At 45.2% G+C, this 24,697-nt stretch overlaps 1 protein-coding gene across 14 annotated transcripts in view; it reads left to right on the plus strand.

Moving 5' to 3' along the window:
- NTRK3 (neurotrophic receptor tyrosine kinase 3) overlaps positions 1-24,697 on the plus strand; it is a 383,256-nt gene that overhangs the window by 329,856 nt on the left and 28,703 nt on the right. For 12 of the 14 annotated variants that reach the window (XM_085010554.1, XM_085010518.1, XM_085010526.1 and 9 more), the window contains 2 exon segments: positions 3,161-3,333; positions 6,852-7,095. In XM_085010554.1, coding sequence (XP_084866680.1) covers positions 3,161-3,333; positions 6,852-7,095 — 417 coding nt within the window. 14 annotated transcript variants of the gene reach the window in all.

The following is a 24,697-nucleotide window of genomic DNA, read 5'->3' on the forward strand; positions in this document are numbered from 1 at the left end:
TGGTGACCCGCTTTTAAGTTTCCAGCTCTGAAGAAGATGTTGTGTATGGACTCTGCTGAGAGGTGCATGAGAGTCTTTAGGCTGATTTTCCTCAAGATTCTTCTCCTGTCACCTCTGTCTCAACTGCATCAATCCCTGGGGGCCTGGTCCACTTGCAGCTCCAGATGCCAGATGCCGCAAGAGACCCCCTCTGCCAATTACATAGGAACCTCAGGTTTAACCCAGCAGCTGGAAAGCCCATCATAAAGGTGAAGAGAGAACTGGAAGGAGAAGGGATGTTGGAAGACTAAAGGGGACAAAAGTGGCTTTGTGCCCCATCTCCCAGATGAGGAACCCATATCTGCCTGCAGTGCAGAGTGCCAGTCCCAGGGATGCCGACTGGCACTGCTCTGCTCCAGGGCTGAGAAGGGAAATATCCCATGGCTGCCACTGGCGCCCGAACTGTGTGAGAGAATGATTTACAGAGATGGAGCGAGGCCGTTTGGCTGGCCCCAAATTTGATCTACTTTTCTCTCTCATAAATCTAGAGTTCACATAAATCTTTGTATTCTCTCATCCCACCCATGCTGGGCTCCTTTTTTCCCTTTCTTATTCTTCATGAAAATAAATAAATCACTGGCAGTCATCCTATACCCACGCCCCAGCCCATGCAGCTCGGGAGCTGGGTCACCGAGAGGCTCCCTCTCTCCATGACTCTCTGCCTTCTTCCACCCAGAGCAAGAAGGCTGCGTTCTGACTGGAGGTGGATCCATGGAAGCCTATGCCTTTATTACCAGGTAGCCTTTCCAAGGAGGTAGCCAGAGGTGAAGGGCAAAGCATAGGAGATCAGAGCTGGTGAAAATCAGCTGTGGAACAGTGGACCTCCCACTTTTCTTCCAGCCTTGGCCTGTCCTGTAAGCCTGGCATCCTTGAGGGACCCAGCCACTCTGCTGACAGCCCACATGCTTCCCTTTCAGGTCTTTTAACTTCTCTGCCCACCATTCCTTTGGGGACCTGTCTAGTGACTAACTCATCTGATCACGTAATTCAAGCAGATGTGCTGGACAGCAAAGAATACTGGGCTCCAGGCTCAAGCTATTACTTCTCTCATGATCTTTTGCAAATCATTTCCTTATTCTGGACCTCAGTTTTCCCATCTATAAAATGGGAAAACTATATTAGATAACCTCCAACATTTTAGTCAACAGTAGGGTCATTTACACTTTTTTGGGGGGAGGGAACCTCCAAATTTTGAAAAGAATAAAAAGTGGTGCTTGTTGAAGTTGGAGTGGGGCTTGATTGCTGCCTGAGAGACCATGGCCTGAGAGACCACGGCCTGAGAGCCATTGCCATTGAACTTTGAGGCACCAAAGAAGCCTGGCACCAAGAGGTTGCCAGGGTCCAGTTGAACTCAAGCTTCTATCATTTAAAATATGTGAAAGCATGATGATCCCCAGACAGGGCTGGGTCTCAGTTTTTCCAGCTCCAGAAATGAGAAGGTGGAAGCAGATGATATCCTGGGCCCTTTTAAAGCTATGAGTTCATCACCTCTAATGTATGCTAATGACTGATGGAGGGGTAATGGGCCCTCGAGATATATTTTTCCCACCTTCACGTTCCTGCCATGCTGCAAGCCAAGGCAGCCTTGCGGATTTCAGCTCACAAGGGGTGTGGTAGCACTGTGAAGACCTCTGGCTAGGGAGGCTTTTGTTTTACTTTTTCTTTCTTTCTTTCTTTTTTTTTCTTCTTTTTTTGCTCTTCTGGCAGCAGCATGTGGAAGTTCCCAGGGCAAGGATCAAATGCACCACAGCAGTAACCCCAGCCACAGCACCGATGACACCATCTGAGCCACCAGGGAACTGCTAAGGAGGATTTTCAATTGAAGCAGGACTATAGAGAAACTTAGTCTGCTTAAATAACCAGAAAGAGCCAGGTTCTGGCAGAGGTGATGCAAACCAGTTTCCTGTGCAGATGTTCACTACCCTGAGAATGGCACATAAAGTACACGTCCCCTCAGTGCCTCATGTCCTGTCTAAGGTGTTGACTAAACTGGGTCATTTGAAGCATGTGGATGTTTGGCTCCATTTGCCTTCTGACATCATGAGGTTGGGTGGGGGCAGGCCGAAGACACATGTGAGCACCTGCCTGGGCTGCTGCTTCTGCAGAAATAACCCTCCCTTCCCAGTTCATCCCTCCCAGTGGCTGACATGGCTGCATCTCCATGCAGTGCTCTGGTCACAGTCCGTTGGCCTTGCCAACCCTTCTGGTCTAGAAAGCCCACATTCGTTGACCCTCCTTCTGGCCGTTGCTCTTCCATTGACCTCCCTGGGCCCCAGGGCAAGCAGCCTGGTCTGGTGCTTCTCCCTCACACCAGGGTTTCCCACTCCCATAAGAGCTGAGTTGTGACATCTCTGTGGCCACCAGATGCCCACTGTCCCAGCCTCACCCTAGGACTTTGTGACACTGTACCAGGTCCTGGTCCTGGCTGGATCCTCAGGCTTTTCCATTATCTGCTGTTCCCATAGCTGTGGTCCCATTTACCCCCCAGTGTGTCCTTCAGCCACTTCGATGAGTGCAGAGGTGCCCTTCAGAAACCACAGTATTCATGTTTCTCTGCAAATAGACATTCTGAGTGTGTGTGCGTGTGTGTGTGTGTGTGTGTTTCCCCACAATCTAAAATCAAGGATGCAAAGAGCAAGGAAACAATTATGTCATCGGCCTGATTTGGGCTGGGCTGCGGACATAGGATAATTTACCAAGTTAAAGCAATTAGGGCAGAGGTTTCCCCACTGGTTATATCAGTTGTGAGACCATTTCTTTAAGGCAATCTTAGGGGCAAGGGCCTTTGTCAGGCCTCCCACCTCCCTGCTCCCTACTCTGCCTATTGTACTGATGTCTGAGGAAGGCTAGGGCTCTGAGATGAACAAAGTTTGAAATCACGGACTGGCGGATGGGATGTGGGCATCAAACTTAGTTTCTGTTTCTATAAGGGTCAAAATGCTGAAGAAAGTAGAAGGTGTGACTGCTGTGACTTAGTCTCATGGTCTTTAAACCTGGATTAAGATCTTACTTCTTGGGAATCAGCATTGTCCTTATAATGGGCACCGGGTTTCTTCCCAAGAGGAGCCAGACAAGACTCTGCCTCTAGTTGCTGAAAAAACAGTGCCCATGTTGTTTCCAGGCCCTGAAGGATCCCACCCTGGCCGCCCGGAAGGATTTCCAGAGGGAGGCTGAGCTGCTCACCAACCTGCAGCATGAGCACATTGTCAAGTTCTATGGGGTGTGCGGCGACGGGGACCCACTCATCATGGTTTTTGAGTACATGAAACACGGGGATCTGAACAAGTTCCTCAGGTAAGTAGGCCTGCCATCCCCAGCCCGAGTCCCCCACCAACCCCCTGGGTCCTCTGTGGAGCCAGAAGTCCTATCACTCCTCTGAACACTTAAGTCTTGGGATTAGAAAAGGGAAACAACCCTTCCTTCTCTACATGACCTCCTGAGTGGCAGGATTCAGGCCTTTTCCCTGATTTTGGGGATGGGGGAGTGATTCTCAGGTAGACTGAGAAGAAGGGTAGCATCTAGAGGGGGTCCCAAGAGGGAACCTGGGGGCCCGCCAGCCTGTCAATTCCAACCCAGGGTTACAGAGTCAACCCTTCCCCCAATGCTGTGAATGGCTTTTTGACTTTGTGCTTTATGCTGTCACTTGCAATGTGAAGCTAATACCTTCCATGCCTCCCCAAAACCTTCTTTTCTTTTTTTTAGTCTTTTTTTTTTTTTTGGCATTTCTTGGGCCACTCTCACGGCATATGGATGTTCCCAGGTTAGGGGTCTAATCGGTGCTGTAGCCACCAGCCTACACCAGAGCCACAGCAACGCGGGACCCGAGCTGCGTCTGCAACCTGCACCACAGCTCATGGCAACACCAGATCCTTAACCCACTGAGCAAGGCCAGGGATCGAAACTGCAACCTCATGGTTCCTAGTCGGATTCGTTAACCACTGCGCCACGACGGGAACTCCCCCCAAAACCTTCTTGACAGAGACTTTTTGGTGACGCATAAAAAGGTACAAGGTTACAAACTCATCAGGACACAGAGATGGTTGAATAAAACGGCAGATTTGGCCCCTTTATTTATACATTTATACATTTATTTATTTATATATTTATGACTCTGCTATCCAGTACAGTAGCCATATGTGGCTATCTAATTTATAATAACTAAACCAAAATAAAATTTAAAAATTCCTCTGTCTCACTAACCACACTTTGAGTACTCAATAGCTATATGTGGCTAGTGGCTACCATACTGGGCAATGCAATATACAGCATTTCCATTCACAGAAAGTTCTGTTGGCTAGCACTCTTCTAGGTGCATTGGATTTTTTTTCTTTTCTTTTTTTATTTTTTTTTAAGGGCCACACCCTTCCATATGGAAGTTCCCAGGCTAGGGATCAAATCACACCTGGAACTGCCAGCCTACACCACAGCCACAGCCACGCTGGATCCTTAACCCACTGAGCAAAGCCAGGGATCAAACCTGTATCCTCATGCATACTAGTTAGGTTCATTACCACTGAACCACAACAGGAACTCCAGTTTCTTCCTAAGAAGTGTTTCTCTAAGTCTGGAGCAAGATCATCTGGATTTTGAGGCTCCTGATGGAGCTGGTAAGAGACTGGAAGTTCTAGAAGTTCTAGAAGCAGTTATAGCAGGGGTTCAGAGAAAGTAAAATTCACCTTCCCCAGAGAAGGTAGCAATCTCACTGGTAGGGAACAGCTGGCACTTCTCTGCTTCCACATTGGCTGCCTCCAAGTCAGGCCCAGATGTGGCAGGAGCAGTCATGTGTGAAGTTCTGAGGAATCATCGTCCCGGCAAACACACTGGCCACTCAGGCCCTGGATGCTTTTAGGATGTGTTGTTGGCCACAGTCAACATTTGAATTCCCTAGCTGGGAATGAGATTTCCAGAGCTCAAACGTGGATTATGGTAAAATCTAGCACACTCACCAAAACTTGATAAGCATCTCCTTAAAGTGGGACATTCAATGGAGTGCTGGGGTTTTGAGGAGGGGATGGAAAGTTTTGGTAACAGGTTTCCAAAAGTGGCCCCAGAGGAATTGAAAATACCTATAGGCTGTTCTCAACCTCCTGAACTTGGTTTCACAATGAAATTTGCTCCTTTCCTAGAGAATTGAGTCCTTAACATAAGACAGCCTTGAGTTCATAGCCTGAATTTATCCCAGCTTAGTGATACAACCTGAAGAAGTTAATGACCCTTAATTCTCCCTCCTGGAACACAACACTGTTAATAACTGCCTCACATGTTTGTTGTTATGGGTACTCAGTGACTATATTTGCATGGCTCCTGGACAAGTTTCCCATGGAGCTGGGTGTTCAGTCAATGGCTGCTGCTATTAAAATTATTACAATGATTATTTTGGGGGGACCAAACCATGGTAGTTTCAAATACAGAGAGCATCCTTTCATGACCTCCCTCTCCCTCTGCTTCCATTCCCTGAGGCCAGAGGCATATGGTCCATTTTCCATAAAGCCCTTCCCATAGGCTCAGTGGTGCCTTAAGCCCTAGATCCCACCAGCAAGGCTAAAGAGAGGTCTTCGGTATCTCTCTGTACCACTGACATGCCCGCTCTAAGGGAAGAGTAAGAAAAAGAAAAATGCTCTCGCATTTCCCAGGTGGTGGGTTTTGGGGACAGGCTGCAGTGTTTTCTCCTAGTAGACGGGAGTGGGCTTATCTGCTGACCCTTCTTCCTTATGAACTGATGCAGTAGCTCTCCTTTGGAGGCATGAGGTAGGCAGAGCCACAGAAGATAATAAAATGAACACGTTTATGTTTAACAGTACCTTTCAGTGGAAATTGGAAAAACAGTAAAACAGGCCGAGGCCTTGCTGTACACTAGGGCTCCTTGGCTCACAACTTCATAAATAAGGGCCCTGGGTATAGTTATGGCTCACTGGGCTTTCTGCAGAAAAGAGTGAACACTAAAAGTGACTGATATGACAGGGCAGGGTGTTAGGATAACAAATCTGGGCCTTGATTTGGGACTTGGGGAGTGCTGTGGCTCCCCAGACCTCTGCCTCAGGGTCCAGGGTCTCTTCATCTCATCCTGCCATTAACAGAAGTTGTCCAATCCCAGGTAGCATGGTGGAGAGGTTAGGATATAGACTGAAGAGTGTTGCTGGTACCCAGAGCATGGATTGCATCAGTGCTGGAAGCATCAGTACTGGGAACTTGTTGGCTATGCAAATGAATGAGCTCTGTTGAGCCAATCAGAATGGGGGGGGCATAGAGCAGGGCCCAAGAACCCATGTTTAAGAATCCCTCTGATTCTCCTTAAAATTTCAAGCTCTCCTCCAGAGCTACATGTAATCCATGTGGCCACTCTGGGACCTCTGGGACTTCAGTTATCTGATCACTTTATGCTTCAGTTTCCTTATCTCAAAATAAAGGTGGGAAGATTAAATGAATTAATATATTTAAGATACTTAGAGCAGTGTGTGGAATGTAGTAAGAGCTATGTAGGAGTTAATTGTTGCTTTATTAATTGTTCTACAGTAGGCACCTAGAACTTGGGAAGCCTCTGGATGACAATAAAATATCCAAAAGAGTAGGTTTATTCTCTGATTTATTAAAGCATGTCTGCCGTCATCTTAGTTGGGAATCTTGTTGTAGAGTTTCACCATATCCATACTCACATAGTGTAATTTGAGGTAGATAGAAATATGGCCCTAAGTATGCTGAGAAAGAGATTTTGTTCATTTCCTTGTGCGTTCCAGAGAACAGGGAATTGAGAAGGGGCTTCCCCTTGATCTCCTGAATTCTTTCTGCCCCTCCCTTCTCCCCCACCCCTACAGGGCCCATGGGCCAGATGCCATGATCCTCGTGGACGGCCAGCCACGCCAGGCGAAAGGCGAGCTGGGGCTCTCCCAGATGCTGCACATTGCCAGTCAGATTGCCTCTGGCATGGTGTACCTGGCCTCCCAGCATTTTGTGCACCGGGACCTGGCCACCAGGAACTGCCTGGTTGGAGCCAACCTGCTGGTGAAGATTGGCGATTTCGGCATGTCCAGAGATGTCTACAGCACGGATTACTACAGGGTAAGGTGGCTTTCCCAGATGCAGCCATCAGTGGCACAGCTAGTTCTGTCCTCACATGTCTTTGTCTTTGTCCATTAACCCTGTCACTCTGGAGCACACACTGACACGTCCCTACCCAGATATACCCTTGGTGCATATCCTTTGGCTATTCCTGCATTTTGACATACCTGTTAATTATCCTCTTGACAGCTCATACCTGCCTTCCAGCTGAATAGGGATACTCGACTGTATCCTTACACTGCACATAGGCATTGTGTTCTTATTTCCATGAATGCTCATTCTTCATGCAAACAGATACAGATATCTATCTATATAGATATAGATATATCTATATCTCCCCAATGCACACCTGCACAAGCTCAGCTCAGAGCTACATTTTAACATCTTTCAACTCAGTTCTCCATCCAGCCTCACCCACAACACATTTTATTCTTTAAAATTATCTGGTGACCATAGAGGCTTGTTTTCAAAGGTAGGTCTTGATAAGGGTCAGAATCCAAGCTAAAGTAGCAAAAAATGGTTGCGATGTTGCTGAGAAGAATTATCCAAATAGTGTAGGAAAGATGAAGGAAGCAGCAAGTTATTGGTGCCAACTTTGGAGAGAGGTACAGGTTGGTTCTTTGATTGTAAGAGGAGATATCACATTTAATTTCACCTTCTTACAGTTGTCTCCATAAATAGGTGTCTTACTTGGCTCTCCCAGTTTTTCCCCCCTTAGTATTTTGGAATCTTCTTCTCATGGATCATGGAGTGGTTCTGACAGTGTTATTATTGCCAGGGAAATGACTGGTGAGCATGAGTGTTATTTATGCCCAACAGGGGAAATGGGGGTACAGCCTGAGATACAGAGATAGGATAATTTATGCAAATTGCTTGGGAGGCAGATGCCTCAAAAATAGGGAAGATTTAGTTCAGGGAATTTGAATGAGTGAGGAATTTGGATGGATGTATAAGGAGAATGGGCAACAATGTTTTGGAGGCCAAGAGGCATGACAGCCATTTCCCTCATCTTTGTACATAATGAATGATCATATTGTGAATCAAAGGGCTTAGATATGATTGTTGTTTGGGTCTGAGCATGGTGGGTCAGGAGGCTGGCAGTTTGGAGTTGGCATCTGCAAATCAATTCTATCTGGCTACTCTTTTTTTCTGTCTTTTTTTTTGTCATTTCTTGGGCCACTCCCATGGCATATGGATGTTCCCAGGCTAGGGGTTGAATCGGAGCTGTAGCCGCCAGCCTACACCAGAGGCACAGCAACACGGGATCCAAGCCGTGTCTGCGACCCACACCACAGCTCATGGCAACGCCCAATCCTTAACCCACGAGCAAGGCCAGGGATCAAACCTGCAACCTCATGGTTCCTAGTTGGATTCGTTAACCACTGAGCCATGACGGGAACTCCTGTCTGGCTACTCTTGATGGCTTTGCCTAAACAACATTACCCAGACAGTATAACTGATCACATCACTCCAAATAATTTATTTTAGCCACAGCCTGGGGAAAAATGTAATATTTGAGAAATGCCCTTTGTGGCTACAAATTGACATGCTCATGGTACAATCAGAGGATGTCTGATGATATACCATCATGAAAATATAAAGCAAAGTAGACTGAACAGCAGGGAAGGTAGAATGTCTGCAGAAAACTGGGCAGTTTCTCTCGCCGCTTGCCCTGCCCAACATGCCTAGATATGGAAAAAAGGAGCACAATGATGGCCAGGGCGGACTTTCCAGAAAATGTCAAAGTGGAGTCTTTCTTTAGCATCTAGGCCAAAATTTTTTTTTTCAGTCATATCCGCAAGAGGCATTGGTGTGGTTACTAAGAGCCCATGGGTCATAGATTTCTTGAGTCTAGCTGGAACTGGCACCATTTAATTGCCTCTGCACTCTGTGTAATGGGGTTTGCTGGCCTGTCTGGCTGAGCTCAGATTTATGTTGGTGTTGATAAAAGCAAGGGATGGATCATTGTTTTTCTGTGTGAGGCAGATTATACCAATCTGGTCTCCACTGGCTTCATCAGGGTCTTGGGAAACAGTATCTGACCAGAATGTGTGCAAACTCAGCTTTCAAACTTGCTTCAAGGAGTGCACTTAGTATTTCTTCATTCTGATTTTAAAAAGAGAGAGAAAAAAAGAATACATCTCCCAATGATCCTGCTTTGCCCTTGCTCGAACAGTTGTGAACCGCTGCTCTTTGCTCTCGGGAGAGCTACAAGAAGTAAATCCATCTCATTTCTGTGGGCTCAGGGCAGATTGGAATTCAAGAAGAGGAAAATGAGGTGGGAAAATGTTCCCACTCCAGGTATCCGCAGTTCCCTCTTCACAAGTTCTAACCCAGGTGTAAGCTGAGGCCAGCTGGCTTGAAAATGTATGTCTTTGGTCCCATGGAAGTATGAAGTTTAAAAAGGATAGCAATTGCAGTGGAAACAGAGTGCACCATTGGAGAAGTGCATATTCCACAGATGCCGGGTAGATATTATGTATTCTAGAAAATGTCCTTCTTCAAAGAGTTTCTGTCATTTCTTCACATTCGGCTCACGTGCTCACAACATCCTCAAGTGGACGCAACTCCCCCTCCCTCCCTTTCTGTAAAACAAAGGGGAGAAGTAGATTTTGCCTAAGGTCATATCAATAATCAACCTGAAGTCTTATTATCCATATTGGAAGACACCAAAGTGACAAGGGAATTGTGCATTGGGCCCATTCTTACCTGTGCTCACATTTGAACATCACCATTAGCAGCATGGGACCTCAATGCACTTTTGTGAAACCTCTACTGAATTTTCCCATTTTTCACATGAGGACCAACATAGTCTCTCAACCAGGTTATTTTGATGTTAAACAAGTTACTTTGTGTAAAGAGCCTGGGATATACTACTTACTGGATGAACTCGTGTTTATTGTTTTCCTTAGTCCCCTTAATACCCAAGGCAGGAGCACCTTAGGGATAATCTCATTTCCAGATGTAATTCTTGGGTCAGAGAGAAGGACCTCCTGGCCATTGAAAATAAGCTGGGATCATGCAGCTGCCCCAGTAGAGCAGAGATGTTGCATTGGCACCTCTGGAAAGTGTCTTTCCCAAGTTTCCATCTTAGATAGAAATACTCAGTTATGAGTACTCGCCCAGTCTTCTGGTCAGTGTTTAGATGGTCCTACTGATGAATCTTAGAGTTAAGTCCACGTTCAGTTGATTGATGAAAGATTTTTGTTTTGGTTTGGTTTGGTACAGTGCCTGAGACCTAGGGGGGAGGCCAGGATTTATGAGATGGTAAGAACATTGAAGCATTCTCTCTGTAAGCTAATACTCCGGCCTGGTTAGCACCTCTCCACTACTGTGTTACTGAAATCTGTTGGGCCCATGAGTTTTTCTTGTGCTTAATGCATCAAAATGCAGAGAATCCAGGCCTCTGTGTGTGTGTGTGTGTGTGTGTGTGTGTGTGTTGGGGTGGGGCTCCCCTGCCCAGTGTAGATTTCAGAATGTATATACCAGGGTGGGAGCTGGGGAGAGGTGGAGATAAACTCCTCCTTATAGCCTTTCTTTTTCAATTTCTTAAGACAAAGAGGTGCCATCTGGCTCATGCACAAGTGATAGGAAAATGATGTACAAAGGTGAACTGCCTAATTTCCTGTTATACATTAGACAGAGAAAACAAACATCTCTGCACCAGAGGGAGTGCAGAGCAGTTTGTTCTCTCTTCTTAAGCCTTTGCCCCACAACAGGTCCATTTTCCATGGGTGAGTCACTGAATCATATATTTCTACGATTGCCTCTTGACTGGCTTTGACAAGCAAACGTTTTGGGAACCATTATATCTTTCTTAGAAAATCAGACAACACTATGAGCTTAGAGGTCAGATCTGGAATTAAAGAAAGTCCTGAAGAAGAGGAGACATGTTTTCCGATGCTGTGATTTGGAGGGGAGGTGGTCTTCTGAGATTGAGGAAGAATGGGAAAGAGTGATGGAAGGGATTAGTGTTCTGCCCCAACGGGTCCAGTGGGCCAGGAGTGTGCTTCCCTGTTCACCCTGCCATGCTCTGTGTCCGGCATGGGACCTAGGACTGAGAAGACACCCAATCAAAATATGAATGAATGTGTGGATGAATGAAGGAAGTCAGAATGGGAATTCCAAGTTAAGCAGGAAGGAGTTAGACCAGACTAAGAGGAACCTGAACAGGCAAACTGATGCCCACTTAGGTGAGGTGAACCTTTGGAGATGATGTGGGGAGTTGTAGAAGCGGTATCTGGGGACAATGTCTAGAGGAGGCAGGTGAGTGGAGGTCTGGGTCAGGGATGACTTGCTTAAAGTCAGAGTGGAGTCTTGGTAGGGAATGGAGCCAAGGGTCCAGGAGGTAAGAAGGAAAATATTGCAAAATCTAATGTGGAAGACAAGGCAGGTCTGGAAGCTAAAAGCAACGCCTTTGGTTCTAAGCTGGAGATTATGGGTCAGAGTTCCTAGGAACCCCAGAAAGGATGATACCAGTAACCCCTAGGGGTGGCACAATTCAGAATGAGCTGATCCAACCAGCAGAGAACTTGATTTTATAGATGTCCTTGGGTCCCCATCGCAGAGATGACAAGTGCAGGCTCTTGGAACTACACTTTCTGGATTTAAATCTCAGCTGCTACAATTCTTGGCTATACAAACTTAGGCAAGTTATTTAAACTTTCTCTGCCTCTAACTTTAGAATGGGTCTAATGACCCCCTTCATATGTATTTGCCATGAAGGATTAAGAGTTAATAAATATAAAATTCTTAGGATGAGAAATGTTCAGTAAATGTCAACTGTTATTACTGCTTTTGGAGCTAAAATACAAATGTCTATCCCAATTCCAAAATGAGCATCTGAACAAGATTACCAGAGGGTATTAATGAAGGTAGACCAACTTCTATAGGAAGTAGATGCAAATATATATAATGTTTCTAACACCAAGAGAAACCTATTTCTAGGTTACATAACAGTAGGAGCAGGTGAACCTCTTGAAGGATTAGCCTTCTTCTCTGCAGTCATTCAGGCTGATACACTCTACCCTCTTCCTTATATGGTGTCCTTGGTCACCTTAGGTGGCTATCCCTATTCTAGCTGGCTGTAAGGGGAAATAGGCATGAAGGGATGCAGATAGTTAATGGGCCTGACCTGGAAGTGGGGCCTGTAACTTCCCTTCACGGCAAGACCCCAATCACAGGCACAGTCTCACTCTTTGTAAGAGAGGTTGAGAAATAGGGTAGAGCTATGTCCCCAGGTAGAAGAGAAGGACACAGGTTGTCATGAACAACTGGCAACCTCTTCTACTGTATGGGTGGAGGAAAACTTCTCTTCCAACATTCCATGCCAACCGTGTATCATTTCATGTCTAATGATTTATCAGAAAAGTTAGGACAAGATATCCTTGTTTTCAACAGTTCCTCCCATCCTGAATGTAGAGATGGTTGTCCTGAGATGTCCCCTTTGACCTTCTCCTTGTAAATGCTGGGTGTTACATGACATTTGTAAGCAAAGAGGTTGCTTGGCCTCACCTGACATCTTGATGCTTTGGTTCATCCACCAGGGAAACAAAAAAACATACCCTCAAGAAAACACATACCATGAATTGGGTGAGGAAAAGGGGAATGTTCTGAATCCAAAGGAGTCTAGGTAATAAAAAACACATCCAGGAGAAATACAAATGACCAGCAGCTTCTATTCCAAATCCATGGTGGTAAAGGGGAAATCCAGAACATATCCCAGATGCCAGCTGAAATCCACCCCATGCTGTTTAGATAAAGTTTAGGTCCTTGACTAAAAGCCCAGATTCTCAGCCTGAAGAAGATGGTCCCTACAATGGGCTTCAGGAACTCTAAGACTTCCTAATGTTCTATGAATAATGATGCATGTGAGCTCTTTATTGTGGTCTTGGTTTTCGGGGCTCAGAGCTTTCAAGAGAATCCAAAAGATGGCTAGGTCCCATGGACTAACTGGAATGAGTCCCCTAGCATGTCAGTCCTTAGATACTAAGACAGAGATCTAGAGACCAAGGGTGGAAAGGGAAGCCCCCTGACTAGTCAATCAGGACCTAAGGTTTGACCAGGGCTGAGATTTGATCAGATGGCTTTTAAGTCTCCTCCCATTTTTATGACTAGCAAAAATGTTGACTGATTACTAAGTCATCTGATCTAAGAGTCTGAGGCTCCTCAGTCTTTCTGGCTACCCAGTTAGTCCTTGGTCACAAGTAGGGGGGACCCTCAGGTAGAAGCCAAGTGGCTGACAGTGTGTTGAGAAGACCTAGTGGATCAATTAAATAACTTGTAACTTTTACCTTTGAAAGCTAGTGATGGCCATTTAAGCCTGTGATCCTGAAAGCCATCGTGACTTTCAGGATCATGAGCTGCTACCAATGACCCTTGCTCTTTCTTTGTTGGGGTTTTGGAGAGACCTACTCAGTAATTGGCACTCTTCTTTTCAAGCAGGTCTGAGTTCTGAGCCCATCAGAATGGAGACATCAAGCAGCTGAAGATTATAATGTGCACTTGAATACTGATAGGACAGTAGCATGTGGTGGCCCCATGGTGCAGCAACATTGAGCTTCTTCATACTGAATCCCCAGTCTAGACTTTGTAGCCCAGTCATGGCAGCCTGGGAGTATTGCAGAGTTTTCCCTGTTAGGGCCAGAATTCTTGCTACTCATTTCTGCTCCTGTAGGTAGGTAGGTGTCCATCATCAGGGGGAAAGGGTGTGGCCACATGCCAGCCCCTTCCAATAAGAAAGATGCATGGAAGGAAAGGATCCTAAAGGAAGGATGGAACCACTATGGCAGCTCTTGAAAGGCCAGCTGTTACTATGTGAGCAGCTGAAGGACAGTCACAGGAAGTTTGTCATCTGTTTTCATGTAAATGAGGCTGTGTGAGGACCAGCCATCATCAGACAGTGGCACATAGGAGAGATTGCTGGGAACTGAAGCCACCGAAGCTGGCCATGGCAATGGTCCAGGGAAGCGGCAATAAGGCTGTTTGCCATGGTGGTAGCACAGGGGTAGGGAAGAGAAGCTGTGGGAATCAGTGGGGCTGAGAAGGGTGAACTGAAGACAAGGGCTTGGGAACTCAAAGCCTCTTGCTGCTTTGGATCATAACCTTGAAAAAAGAATAACAGTGAAATTGAGGGTTGGGATGGATTTTTTACAAATGCATCTTTTAGGCCACCTAGTCCATTCTGCATCCCTGGAGTGTTAGAAACAGATGAACAAATGCCAAATCATTCAATTTTAAAGAAACATGAGGCTGGAAGGAAGCTTAAATGTCATCTATTTCACCCCCGTGGCCCCAGGCAGAATAGCTTCAAAATCATTCCAGACAAATGGTTTGCTTGCTCTATTCAGGCACATCTCCCGGGATTCCACAAGCTCTCCCTTATTCCTTCCAGCTATAGCAAAGGGAAGCTATCATCAGTGAGAGATTTATCTTTTTCTTTCTAATGTGTAACACCCTTTTGAAGTGGGAAGTTCTCAGTTATGTCTAGCCAGAATTCTACCTGCTGCAACATAAGTCTATTTGTCCTATATCCTTAGAGGAGATAAATATGGTTTATATTATAAAAACAGATATTATAACACTAAAGACAATGCTAGGAAGAAGCTCAGTGAGACCAAAATGGCCTGGTGCTTTTCATAGGTGGTATTGTATTTGTATTTTATTTATTGGAAGGAATCAGTGGGATAGAAACATCTTCTTCCCTGACATGCCAAGAAATAACATCCTCTTTCTGAGAGCAGTTTCCAGGGGTCTCCTGCATTTGGTTTCCTTTCCCTTATGTAAAATTGAAATCTAATTGTTTTCTTTTGTCAGTGACAGTGGTGCAGGCATTGGACAGATGCTGCCCTAGTCAGCCTGGTCTTGGCTGATATTGGGAGAAAAAAAAACAATAGTGAGAATCCTCATCAGAAAGTTTCAAGAACTTGAGGCATGTGTGTACTGGAACACAACCTCAAGAGAGTTGAGAAGGCAGTGACAAGAGGCATTGAATTGGGTGTTGATGCGCTCTATCCCCTTCTGCTCCTATGGAAATGCAGCGTTTTCATGACCTGACAGTAGAGAGGGTTAGAACAGATTTTTGTTCCTCAAGCATAAAGGCCTTTGGCGAGTTCTTATGTGGCTCTGAGGGTTAAGGACTGAGCTTTGTTACTGCCGTGGCTCAGGTTGCAGCAGTGGCTTGGGTTTGATCATCCCTGGCCTGGGAACTTCTGCAGCCACAGGCCCTGTTGCACCATACCTCCCACCAAAATAAAAAAAAAAAAAAAAAGGAGGAAATGTAAAGGGCATTTTACTGAATATGTAACATACAAAGATACATAAATTTCCATACAAAATATCTTTTTTTACCAGCTGTAATTAAGATATTTGCATGTAGAGAGAACAGTGTGTTCCCTTGACTTCCTCCTGGTTAGGAATCCTATTTCTCTCCTAATCCTCAATGCCCAAGACTTTGCGATCTGAGTCTCAACAGGAGGAGGAGGAGGAGGCAGAGGACTGGGTCAATATGGCATTTGAAATTCAGAATTTTAAACACAGCTTTTACTCCTGGTTGTTTATTTTTCAGGTTTAGCTAATCCCACAGGACGAGGCGGAGGTGGGGATGGGGATGGGGGTGGGGAGAACAGGAGAGAAAGTGGGCAACATTCCCACTGCTTCTGGAGTCAGGAAGGTGGATGGGCCTTTGAATTCTGAGCTTCTGCTTCTGAGTTATGTGACCTTAGGAAATTTTCTTAAATTCTTTAAGCCTTAGCTCCTCATCTGAAAAAAAAAAAAAAGAGAACAATTTCTTCTTTTGCGCAGATTAAATAAGATAATGTATGCAAATTGCCTGGTACCTATTAGGCACTCAATACATGGTAGTTATTATTCTATGTAAGTGAATAAGGTAGAAATTATATACAGATATTTCTCGACTTACGATGGGGTTACGTCCCAATAAACCCACTGTAAATTGAAATATCCTGAGTCAAAAATGCATTTAATACACCTAAGCTATTGAACATTCTGGCTAAGCCTTGCCTGCCTTAAATTAAAGGTGCTCAGAACACTTACATTAGCCTGCGGTTGGACAAAATTGTCTAACACACTGCCTATTTGATAATAAAGTGTTGAATGTCTCATGTAATTTATTGATTATTGTACTGAAAGTGGAAAACAGAAGGGCCATCTGGGTACAGAATGATTGTGAGTGTATCATGGCTTGACCAGAGCTGAGACTTGCAGCCACTGCTTAGCATTGTGGGAGAGTGTCCTGCTGCATATGGCCAGCCCAGGAAATGCTCAAAGTTCAAAATTCCAAGTAAGTTTTCTACTGAATATGTATTACTTTTGCACCATGGCAAAGTTGAACTATCGTAAGACTATCTGTGTAAGAAATTGTAAATAATTTACAGTTGAAAGCCAAGGCATTTCCTAGTATGGTCTTTGGTGCTGGATACCAACACTGAAGGGGAGGAGAGACCGCTGAAGGGAACTCTAGGAAATGAAAAAGCAAAGCCAGATTTCTTGTTGTGGCTCAGCAAGTTAAGAACTGACATAGTGTCTGTGAGGATGCAGGTTCAATCCCTGGCTTCACTCAGTGGGTTAAAGATCTGGCATCGCATAGGTCACAGACATGGCTCAGATCCAGTGTTGCTGTGGCTATGGGGTAGGTGGGCAGCTGCAGCTCTGAGCCTGGAAACCTCCATATGCCATGGAGTGGCACTAAAAAGACCAAAAAAAAAAAAAAAAAAAAAAAAAAAGCCCTTCTCTCTCCCAGGACTGATTTGGACCATTGGATTTGGTTTGCTGGAAGCCTACCAGGAGGAAGTTAGTCATGGGAAGTGCTTCCCCATTTCGGATTTGGTAGCTCCAATAACTTTTGATACCTGAAGACCATGAATTCACCTTGGTGGTGGACAAAGGCCTTCAGAATGAGAGCCCATCTTCAGGCTTCCCAAGTGCCTGGGGACCCTGTTCACCCTCTAGGAAGTACTTCAGGATATGTGCCCTCAAGCCTTGGGGGTGGAGCCAAAGCCCTTGTAAGCCCAGTCCTCTCTCCCTTCTCTCTATTATTACCTGCAAGTTGATGGTCACTGCTCATTGCTGTGTATAACTCGAGATAATGGCTATTCAAGAGCTTTGGGAACTGTTGGCTTGGGTGCCACTGCTTTTGTCACTGCCACCTCCACCATTACCACCATCACCAACAGTAGTCAGCTTAGTAAATGATCATGCACACCCTGGAAAAATGAGTCAAGTTCAGCAATGTCCCAAACTTGATTGGCAGTGGTTGTCAGCGTACCTTCTGTTCCACTCGGCCAATCATCATGACAACCTTGGCCTTCCCGCCTCCATTGAGTCACCCTCTCCAGCCGCTATGGCCAGGATGGAACCTTGAGCTATGGCCCAGTTGGTTCTTGAAGTTGATCCTTTCCTAAACCAGTGGGTCAATCCCCAACCTGACTATCTTTGTATTTTTTTATTTATTTGGTCATGCCCTTGAGTCATTTGGGCATGCATGTCATGTATCTCTCCACAGCCTAAATTCCCTTGAGGGCAAAGGAACCCACTCCATTTTTATCACAGTGATGTTTCACATAAAACGTTCTTAATGAAAGTGCTTAATTAAAAAATATATAGCCCTGGAGTTCCTGTCGTGGCGCAGGGGAAATGAATCCTACTAGGAACCATGAGGTTGTGGGTTCGATCCCTGGCCTTGCTCAGTGGGTTAAGAATCTGGCAATGCCGTGAGCTGTAGTGTAGGTCACAGTCACGGCTTAGATCCTGTATTGCTGTGGCTGTGGCGTAGACCGGCAGCTGTAGCTCTGATTCGAACCCTAGCCTGGGAATCTCCATATGCTGTGGATGTGGCCCTAAAAAGCAAAAAGAAAATTATATATATCTATAGTCCTATGTCAGTGTTTGTAACAGGTGAGGAGTAATGACCAAAACATATTAAAATGTCCCCTAGAGGCCCCAATTGCCAGGCACCTACAGTCAGTGTGTGAGGAATCTGGGTAGGTATATCTGGAAGATGGAGTGGTGTCATCTAAGAAAAAGCCAGCAGGATCTGATTCTCTACCAAAGGCCCAAACATCTGCTTATCAGTGAAAAGGCCTGAGAGAATGTCTTACAATAATTAAAACACCCATGAGACTGCAGTTAGCACCAGGAGGACAATTTATTAATGTACACAGGGGACCAGATTATTAAAAGGCTATGTGATCAAAGCATTCACTCACAGCAAGCCAGCCTGTACAGAAAGCCTGATCATATTGAGAAGGTTGCTTAAGGGGGAAGAAATCAGAGCAAGGGAGTCAGATGAATCAAATGGTCAGTGTCACCCAGCTAAAAAGGCTGGTACCTCTGGACTGATCTAATAACAAGGGCTTCTTGGCTTCCCATTCTTCTGTCTGAATCATCTTCTCTCCCCTGACTGAAGCTAGGAGGGGATGGACATTGTCACCCTCCAATTTCACAGCCATCGCTTTGCATGTCTCTAGGATCATATTCTTTTATTTTCTACATCAATTAGTGTACAACTGAGCCATGATGCCCTGGAAGGTGCCCAGGCTTCTTCCAACAACTTTGGATTACACCAGGTTTTCATCATTTTATGCTGATGTTAAAGAGACCAATTGAGTTTTCTTTATTTCCAAATACATGGGAGGAGTCACTTTATAGTCAGACTGTCTCATCTTTCTATGTCACTGAATTCCCTTTATATCTCAAAGATGCCTCCTTTTGCTGCTTTTAAGTCTAATTGCCTTAATACCAAGTGTTATATGCCCCAGGGGTGGCAAGTGGCTCTGAGGTAAATCTCTCATGACTGGTGGTGATGCTTGGAGTGGAATGATAAGAAGAGCTTGGTGGCTGCATCTAGAGTCAGTGAAAAAGCATGGGGTAGGGTACTGGTCAACAGGTGATATCTACCAGGTGTATAGGATAGGGGATGCTGTTGCCTGTGTCATATTGTTCCTTTCTTGGACTATCCCACCCCAGTTAATGCTCGCAATTCAGTGACTCTACTGGTTGCTTTCAGTCATGCAATAACCTTAGCTTCTCACAGTGGAAGGACTGTAATGAGATATAGATGTGAGTTTATGGAATGCATTGGTCTTTAAAGATCATGTAAGGAGTTCCTGCTATGATAAAGTGTGTTAAGAATCCAACTGCAGCAGGTTGGGTTGCTGCAGATGCAAAGGTTAGAATCCCAAGCCTGGCACAGTGGGTTAAAGAGTCTGGCAGTGCCACAGGTGCAACATAGATTGCGTCTGTGGCTCAGGAACTTCCATATACCATGGGTGCAGCCATAAAAGAAAAACAAGGATTATGTACAGAGGGAGGGGTTTTCTAGGTGCCAGGTAGGCCTGCATTACTGGGACTAACAGGTTTATTTGTTCAAGTTCACATCAATGGGACTAGCATTGCAATATCCTAAATTATCTTCTACTGGCCTTTTATACACACTTCACTTTAGCATTTTGTGGTTGTTGTTGTTTTAGAACTTATGTGCACCAAAAATGCCCAGTTAGTAGATTTGGTCCTGTGTTCGACTCTGCCAAAGTTTTTGTGACCTAGATACAGTTTTTCCTTCTAGTTCTGTGTCACCGGCTTCTTTGATCAATACACCGGTGAGGACTTTAAACACATTTTAAGTTTTTTCGAAAGTTGAATGATTCAAGACTTGGGTTTGCTGCTAGAGTCCTTCTCTCAGGCACACACTGATTCAATTGTTGGCATCCTTTGAATATAGTCATTCCATGGTTATGACTCCACCTAATTGGAACTCTTCCACATCCATTCACCTCTTTTGTTCTTAAGTATTTTGTGAGGGCCCTTGATAAATGTCAAGAAATTTGGGTAAGAAATATACACTGGTAAACTTGTGAAATCCTGGCTAGAAATGAACTTGGAAGTCAAACCCACTAATTTGACATATGGGGACAATGAACCCCAGAGAGAGAGTGCAGGTATTTCTCAAGTTCATGCATCTATTTGGTAGTAGAGTCAAGACCAGAGCATTGGTTTCCCATTTCACAGGTCTAGTGCTTCTCTTTGACCATCCTCAAAGGATTTCAAGGTCGACCAGACCAGTAGTATTATTCATACTTACAGACTAATTAACCAAGGCTCAGAGAGATCAGTTGGTATTCCTCAGATGGCACAAACAATTAGGGCAGGGCAGGATTGGGTTGCATATTTTGATTCCTAAGTAAGGTTTGTTTTTGTTTGTTTGTTTGTTTGTTTTTGGTCTTTTGTCCTTTTAGGGCTGCACCCACGGCATATGGAGGTTCCCAGGCTAGGGGTCTAATCGGAGCTGTAGCCACTGGCCTACACCAGAGCCACAGCAATGCCAAATCTGAGCCGTGTCTGCAACTTACACCACAGATCATGGCAACGCCGGATCCTTAACCCACTGAGCAAGGCCAGGGTTCGGAACCCGCAACCTCATGGTTCTTAGTTGGATTTGTTTCCGTTGCACCACAACGGAAACTCCCTAAGTAAGGTTTCTTAAAGAATGCGAGGTCATTTGTGAATAGGAGTTTTAAGTGGTCTACAAGTATAGTACAGTCTCCATAATGTTAGGTAGAGTTCAGAGTTAGAAATTTGACCCTACAATAATGAGTTCCATGATTTTTTTTCCCCTAGGAGGGCTTCGTGGTAAAGATGAAAAAAAAGGCGGACAGTTGGGGTGACTCAGGGCTAAGCAGCACAGAAAACAGAGAGACCCTAATTCAGGGAGTTTGAGGTCTCCAGGGTGGTAATAAACCAAGAAACAGCAAGGCGATTTGAGCCAAGTGTAGTCCCAAAAAAGTAACATGGATTGAGTGAAGTTGAAGAGTAAGGAAGGGATGCCAGGAACAGAGGAGATGGTGAGATGATGGTGAGATGGAGATGAGGAATGCTGCCCTAGGATGTCTACACATGTTGTAGCAAGTGAGATTCTAATGTGTATATTGTCAAAATATATTCCTAAAACATCCATTCACCCATATTTGTTCTTAGCAGTGTAGACTTTCTGAAAGGGCAGTATCCATGCCTTATTTTACCAATCACATATCCTTATGCCTAATACTATACCTGGTATAGGGTAGGCAGTCCATAAGTGTCTGCTAAATGAAATAAGACAGGTGTACCTCTTGGTGCGTGGCTGATCTGAGATGATGTTCCAGGGCACTGCAGTTTGGGACAATCAGACATCACAAAACCAGATTTCATCACATTCACAGACAGGCTAAGGGATTTTCCTCCACTGTTTGGTCTGCTGAGATGGGCTCTGTAACACAGTCCCTTACCTAATTCTAGGCTGGTGAAACTCAGTTACCCTTCTTTTACTAAAATAATGGACAACTGTATAAAGTAGTGGATTCTCCACCCACAGTGTTTTTCCAGAAAATCCAAATAACTTCACTTTAGAGATACAAACTGCATTTGAAACATATAATAGAGATACATGCCTTGGACACGAGGTTGCAGTAGATGACCTCAAAGTTTGTTTTTTTTCCCACTTCTCAGATTCTAAGAATCAGTTCTGTGATGGAAAGTGCTTAGACAGGTGCAAAGTAGCAGAGTAATTTAAGTAACTGTTATTATGCATGTGTAAGGCATGGTGTCAAGTATGTATTTCTGAGATGCTATGAAATATTAGGCCAGATTCACCCTTTCCACATCTACAGATTCACACATCTGCATTCTTTCTCACCTCCTTCATATCTTGCCATTTGCTACCTGCCCTGTCTCTAGCCCACCTCTCTCTGTGACTGTGTTTATTTCACTCTAAATGGAAGCCTTTTTTCCTCCTTTCTATCCCCAAATCCAGGATCTCTTCTACCTTCAAGAAAAATCTTCATTTTTTTTCAACTTCTAACTTTCATTTGCCTCCTCGACTACTGGAATAGGTCATGTTTTTCTTCTGTCTTAATTTGGGGGCTTCTGATCTTACCCCTTCCTTGACTCTGAATTTGTGGGGCAGTCACTAATTATCTCATTATGGCCAAAATCAAATGCCTTTCCTCTAAAAAGTGTAGTCTTTTTTTGAACTGACATCATTAATAAGTGCTCCATTCTTTCTCCCACCCCTCCTCTCCCCCACTGTTTAACATCCTTGAACAATGCTTTAGTGACACCTCACTCCATGATCTATTCCCCCTTCTAGGCATTCTTGACCTCTTCCATTGGTTTCTTTCCTTCTCATTGGAGGTTCCAGGACTGCCATTTTAGACACCTACTTTTAGAACCTTACATACTCACATGGTTATAATCCCTTCTTGCTTTTATGCAGCAGCTGTTTGAATTTAGCCTCTACTTCTTTTTGATCGCTTAATCTGTAAGACTATGGAGAGTTCATTGGCAATTAAAACTTGGCTTGTTGGAGATAAAACTCACCAAGTTGATCTACTTCTCAAACAGGTACTCTTCAGCAGTCTGTTGGCGTGAACAAAATCTTTTGGGGAGGTTCCCAAAAGAACCTGAACCTGTCTCTTCATCATTTATAGGTAATCCTCACCAAATCCTGCTGTGTTGTTCTTCTCTGCACCTCAGCATCACTTGTTCTTTGGATGTTGGCAAGAATGGTCCTAATTCACACACTGATCAGATCAACGCTTGGACCAGCCCCTGCACCTTCAGTCCCAGAGGCATCCAACCCATCCTCTTCAAACTTCTCATCATTCCACCTGCTTTTTTAAAGCCTTGAGAAAATACTCATTTCTCAAAAACATGCATTTCTCGCCCTGCCCTACAAGGCCCTTGAGCATTCTGCCAGTCTTCTTCCTGGCCCCTCCCAGAAGAAACCCCCAAAGTCCCACCCAGGCAGCCTGTCTCCCATCCCACAGTGGCACCCATCCCACAGTGGCACTTGCTCACTTCCATTTTTACATGAGGACCTCTTCATCAGGTTGCTAGGGCTACCATAACAAAGTTCCACAGAAGTGCAAGGTTAAGGTGTCAGCAGGGCGGGTTTCTTTGGAGGCCTCTCCTCCTGAATTCTCCCTGTCTTCACATCCTTTCCCTCTGTACACGTCTCTGTTCAAATCTCTTCTAAGGACACCAGTCCTATTGGATTAGGGCCCACACTGATGATCCCTTTTAACCTTAATTACTTCATTAAAGACCCTATCTCCACATCTAGTCATATTGTGAGGTACTGGAAATTAGAACTTAAACATAAGAATTTGGGGAGGGTGCAGAATTCAGCTCATCACATCTCTTCCCAACTTCACATGTGTTCTTTCTCTTATCTCTCTCTTCGTTTTTTCTCTCTGTCTGTTCTTCACTGCCATCAAAATCCAGTGATGCCCATTTCATTGTCTTCACAGGATAATTTCCTTGGCATCACCCTATTGGTTTACACACAGGTGTGTTGCTTCATGAATGTGCTTCTTCTTCAGGTCATTCCTACGCTTCTCTGCCTCTGGTTTGACTGAGAGCAAGGACTATGTCTTTTGTCCACAGCTCTTGATTTGGGATGTGCTTGAGAAATGCCATTGCTAAGTTACCATAAATCTCTTCTGTAAGGCAGCCTAACACACCCCTTCCTCTGACTTCTCAAGAGCCCTTTTGAGGGAAATGGCTTTTTCCCAAGTAGTGCCAGGGGAGATCCATGGTGATTCTGTTGACAGCAAGAAGGAGGAGGGTGAGGCTCCACAGAGATGACATCCCTTCTGCCTCCTTTCCAAATTGGAACAGCAGTTTAGGGCATCTGGGAGAGGAAACGCTAGAATAGTGATGAATTCAGGGGGGCTTCTGCTGAAGACAAATATTTGTTCAAAAGCTCTGGAGAAAGTGCTGTGTCTTGGCCTGGAGGGAGAGCAGTTCTAGATAAGTTCCAGAGTATCAGTTGGCTGAGAGGCTCATCTTGTGAGGAGTAGAAATTTGGACGGAAGCCAGCTAGATCTTGGAGGCTCACAAAGGAGCCGTGTACAAGGTGTGGTGTGATGTTGTGTCTGCCAGCCCATGGACTCCTGGGGGAGGGCAGTTGAGAAGAGTTGACATGGTCAGCCTTTCTCCCTAGTTACTCAGGAGAGGTGTCCGGAAGCTGTGGCCAAGAGAGATGTGTGGTTCAGTTAAAGATATACCCACTTCCCTTCTCCTCCCATCTTTCATCCTTCCATGCTTCCTTCCTGTGCCTTCATCCCTTTCTTCTCTCTTCCCCAACCCCCTCTCCCCCATTCACTGTCAGGAAGGGCCATGCCAGAAGGGCCCACTCAGCGTGTCATGGCAGCGACAGAGGCTAGCAGCATCGGCGGCTTCCACAGTGAGTCTGGATTTCGTTTCTGGGGTCAGGGGGCTGGGCAGGGCAGTCCATACATGAACTGACAGCTTGCAGGCTTTGGAGAGGAACTTCCATGGGTTGGGGCTGCTCCCTACACCTCCTCCCCTGCCTTCTACCATGGGAACATCATTCAACCTTCATGGAAGTTTCCTGCCAAAGCTGTTGATGTGCTTCAGAGGTCTCATGGGCAAGAAGCATGGTGGGGTGTGGAGGGGCCATGATCTGCTAAAATTGGGTGCACATCTGGGAGAGCCACCTGAGTTCAAACGGCTGCCAGGGATTCTGTCCAGGCCTGCGTGCGTAGTGGAGGCTGGAGGCTCTGCATGGAGTGGTTTGGCTGCT

Source organism: Sus scrofa, chromosome 1 (genome assembly GCF_054392235.1).
Source record: "Sus scrofa isolate SSC_HxYL_T2T_F1_AM1 chromosome 1, Sscrofa_HxYL_maternal_Yorkshire_Landrace_v2.0, whole genome shotgun sequence".
Classification (NCBI taxonomy): domain Eukaryota; kingdom Metazoa; phylum Chordata; class Mammalia; order Artiodactyla; family Suidae; genus Sus; species Sus scrofa.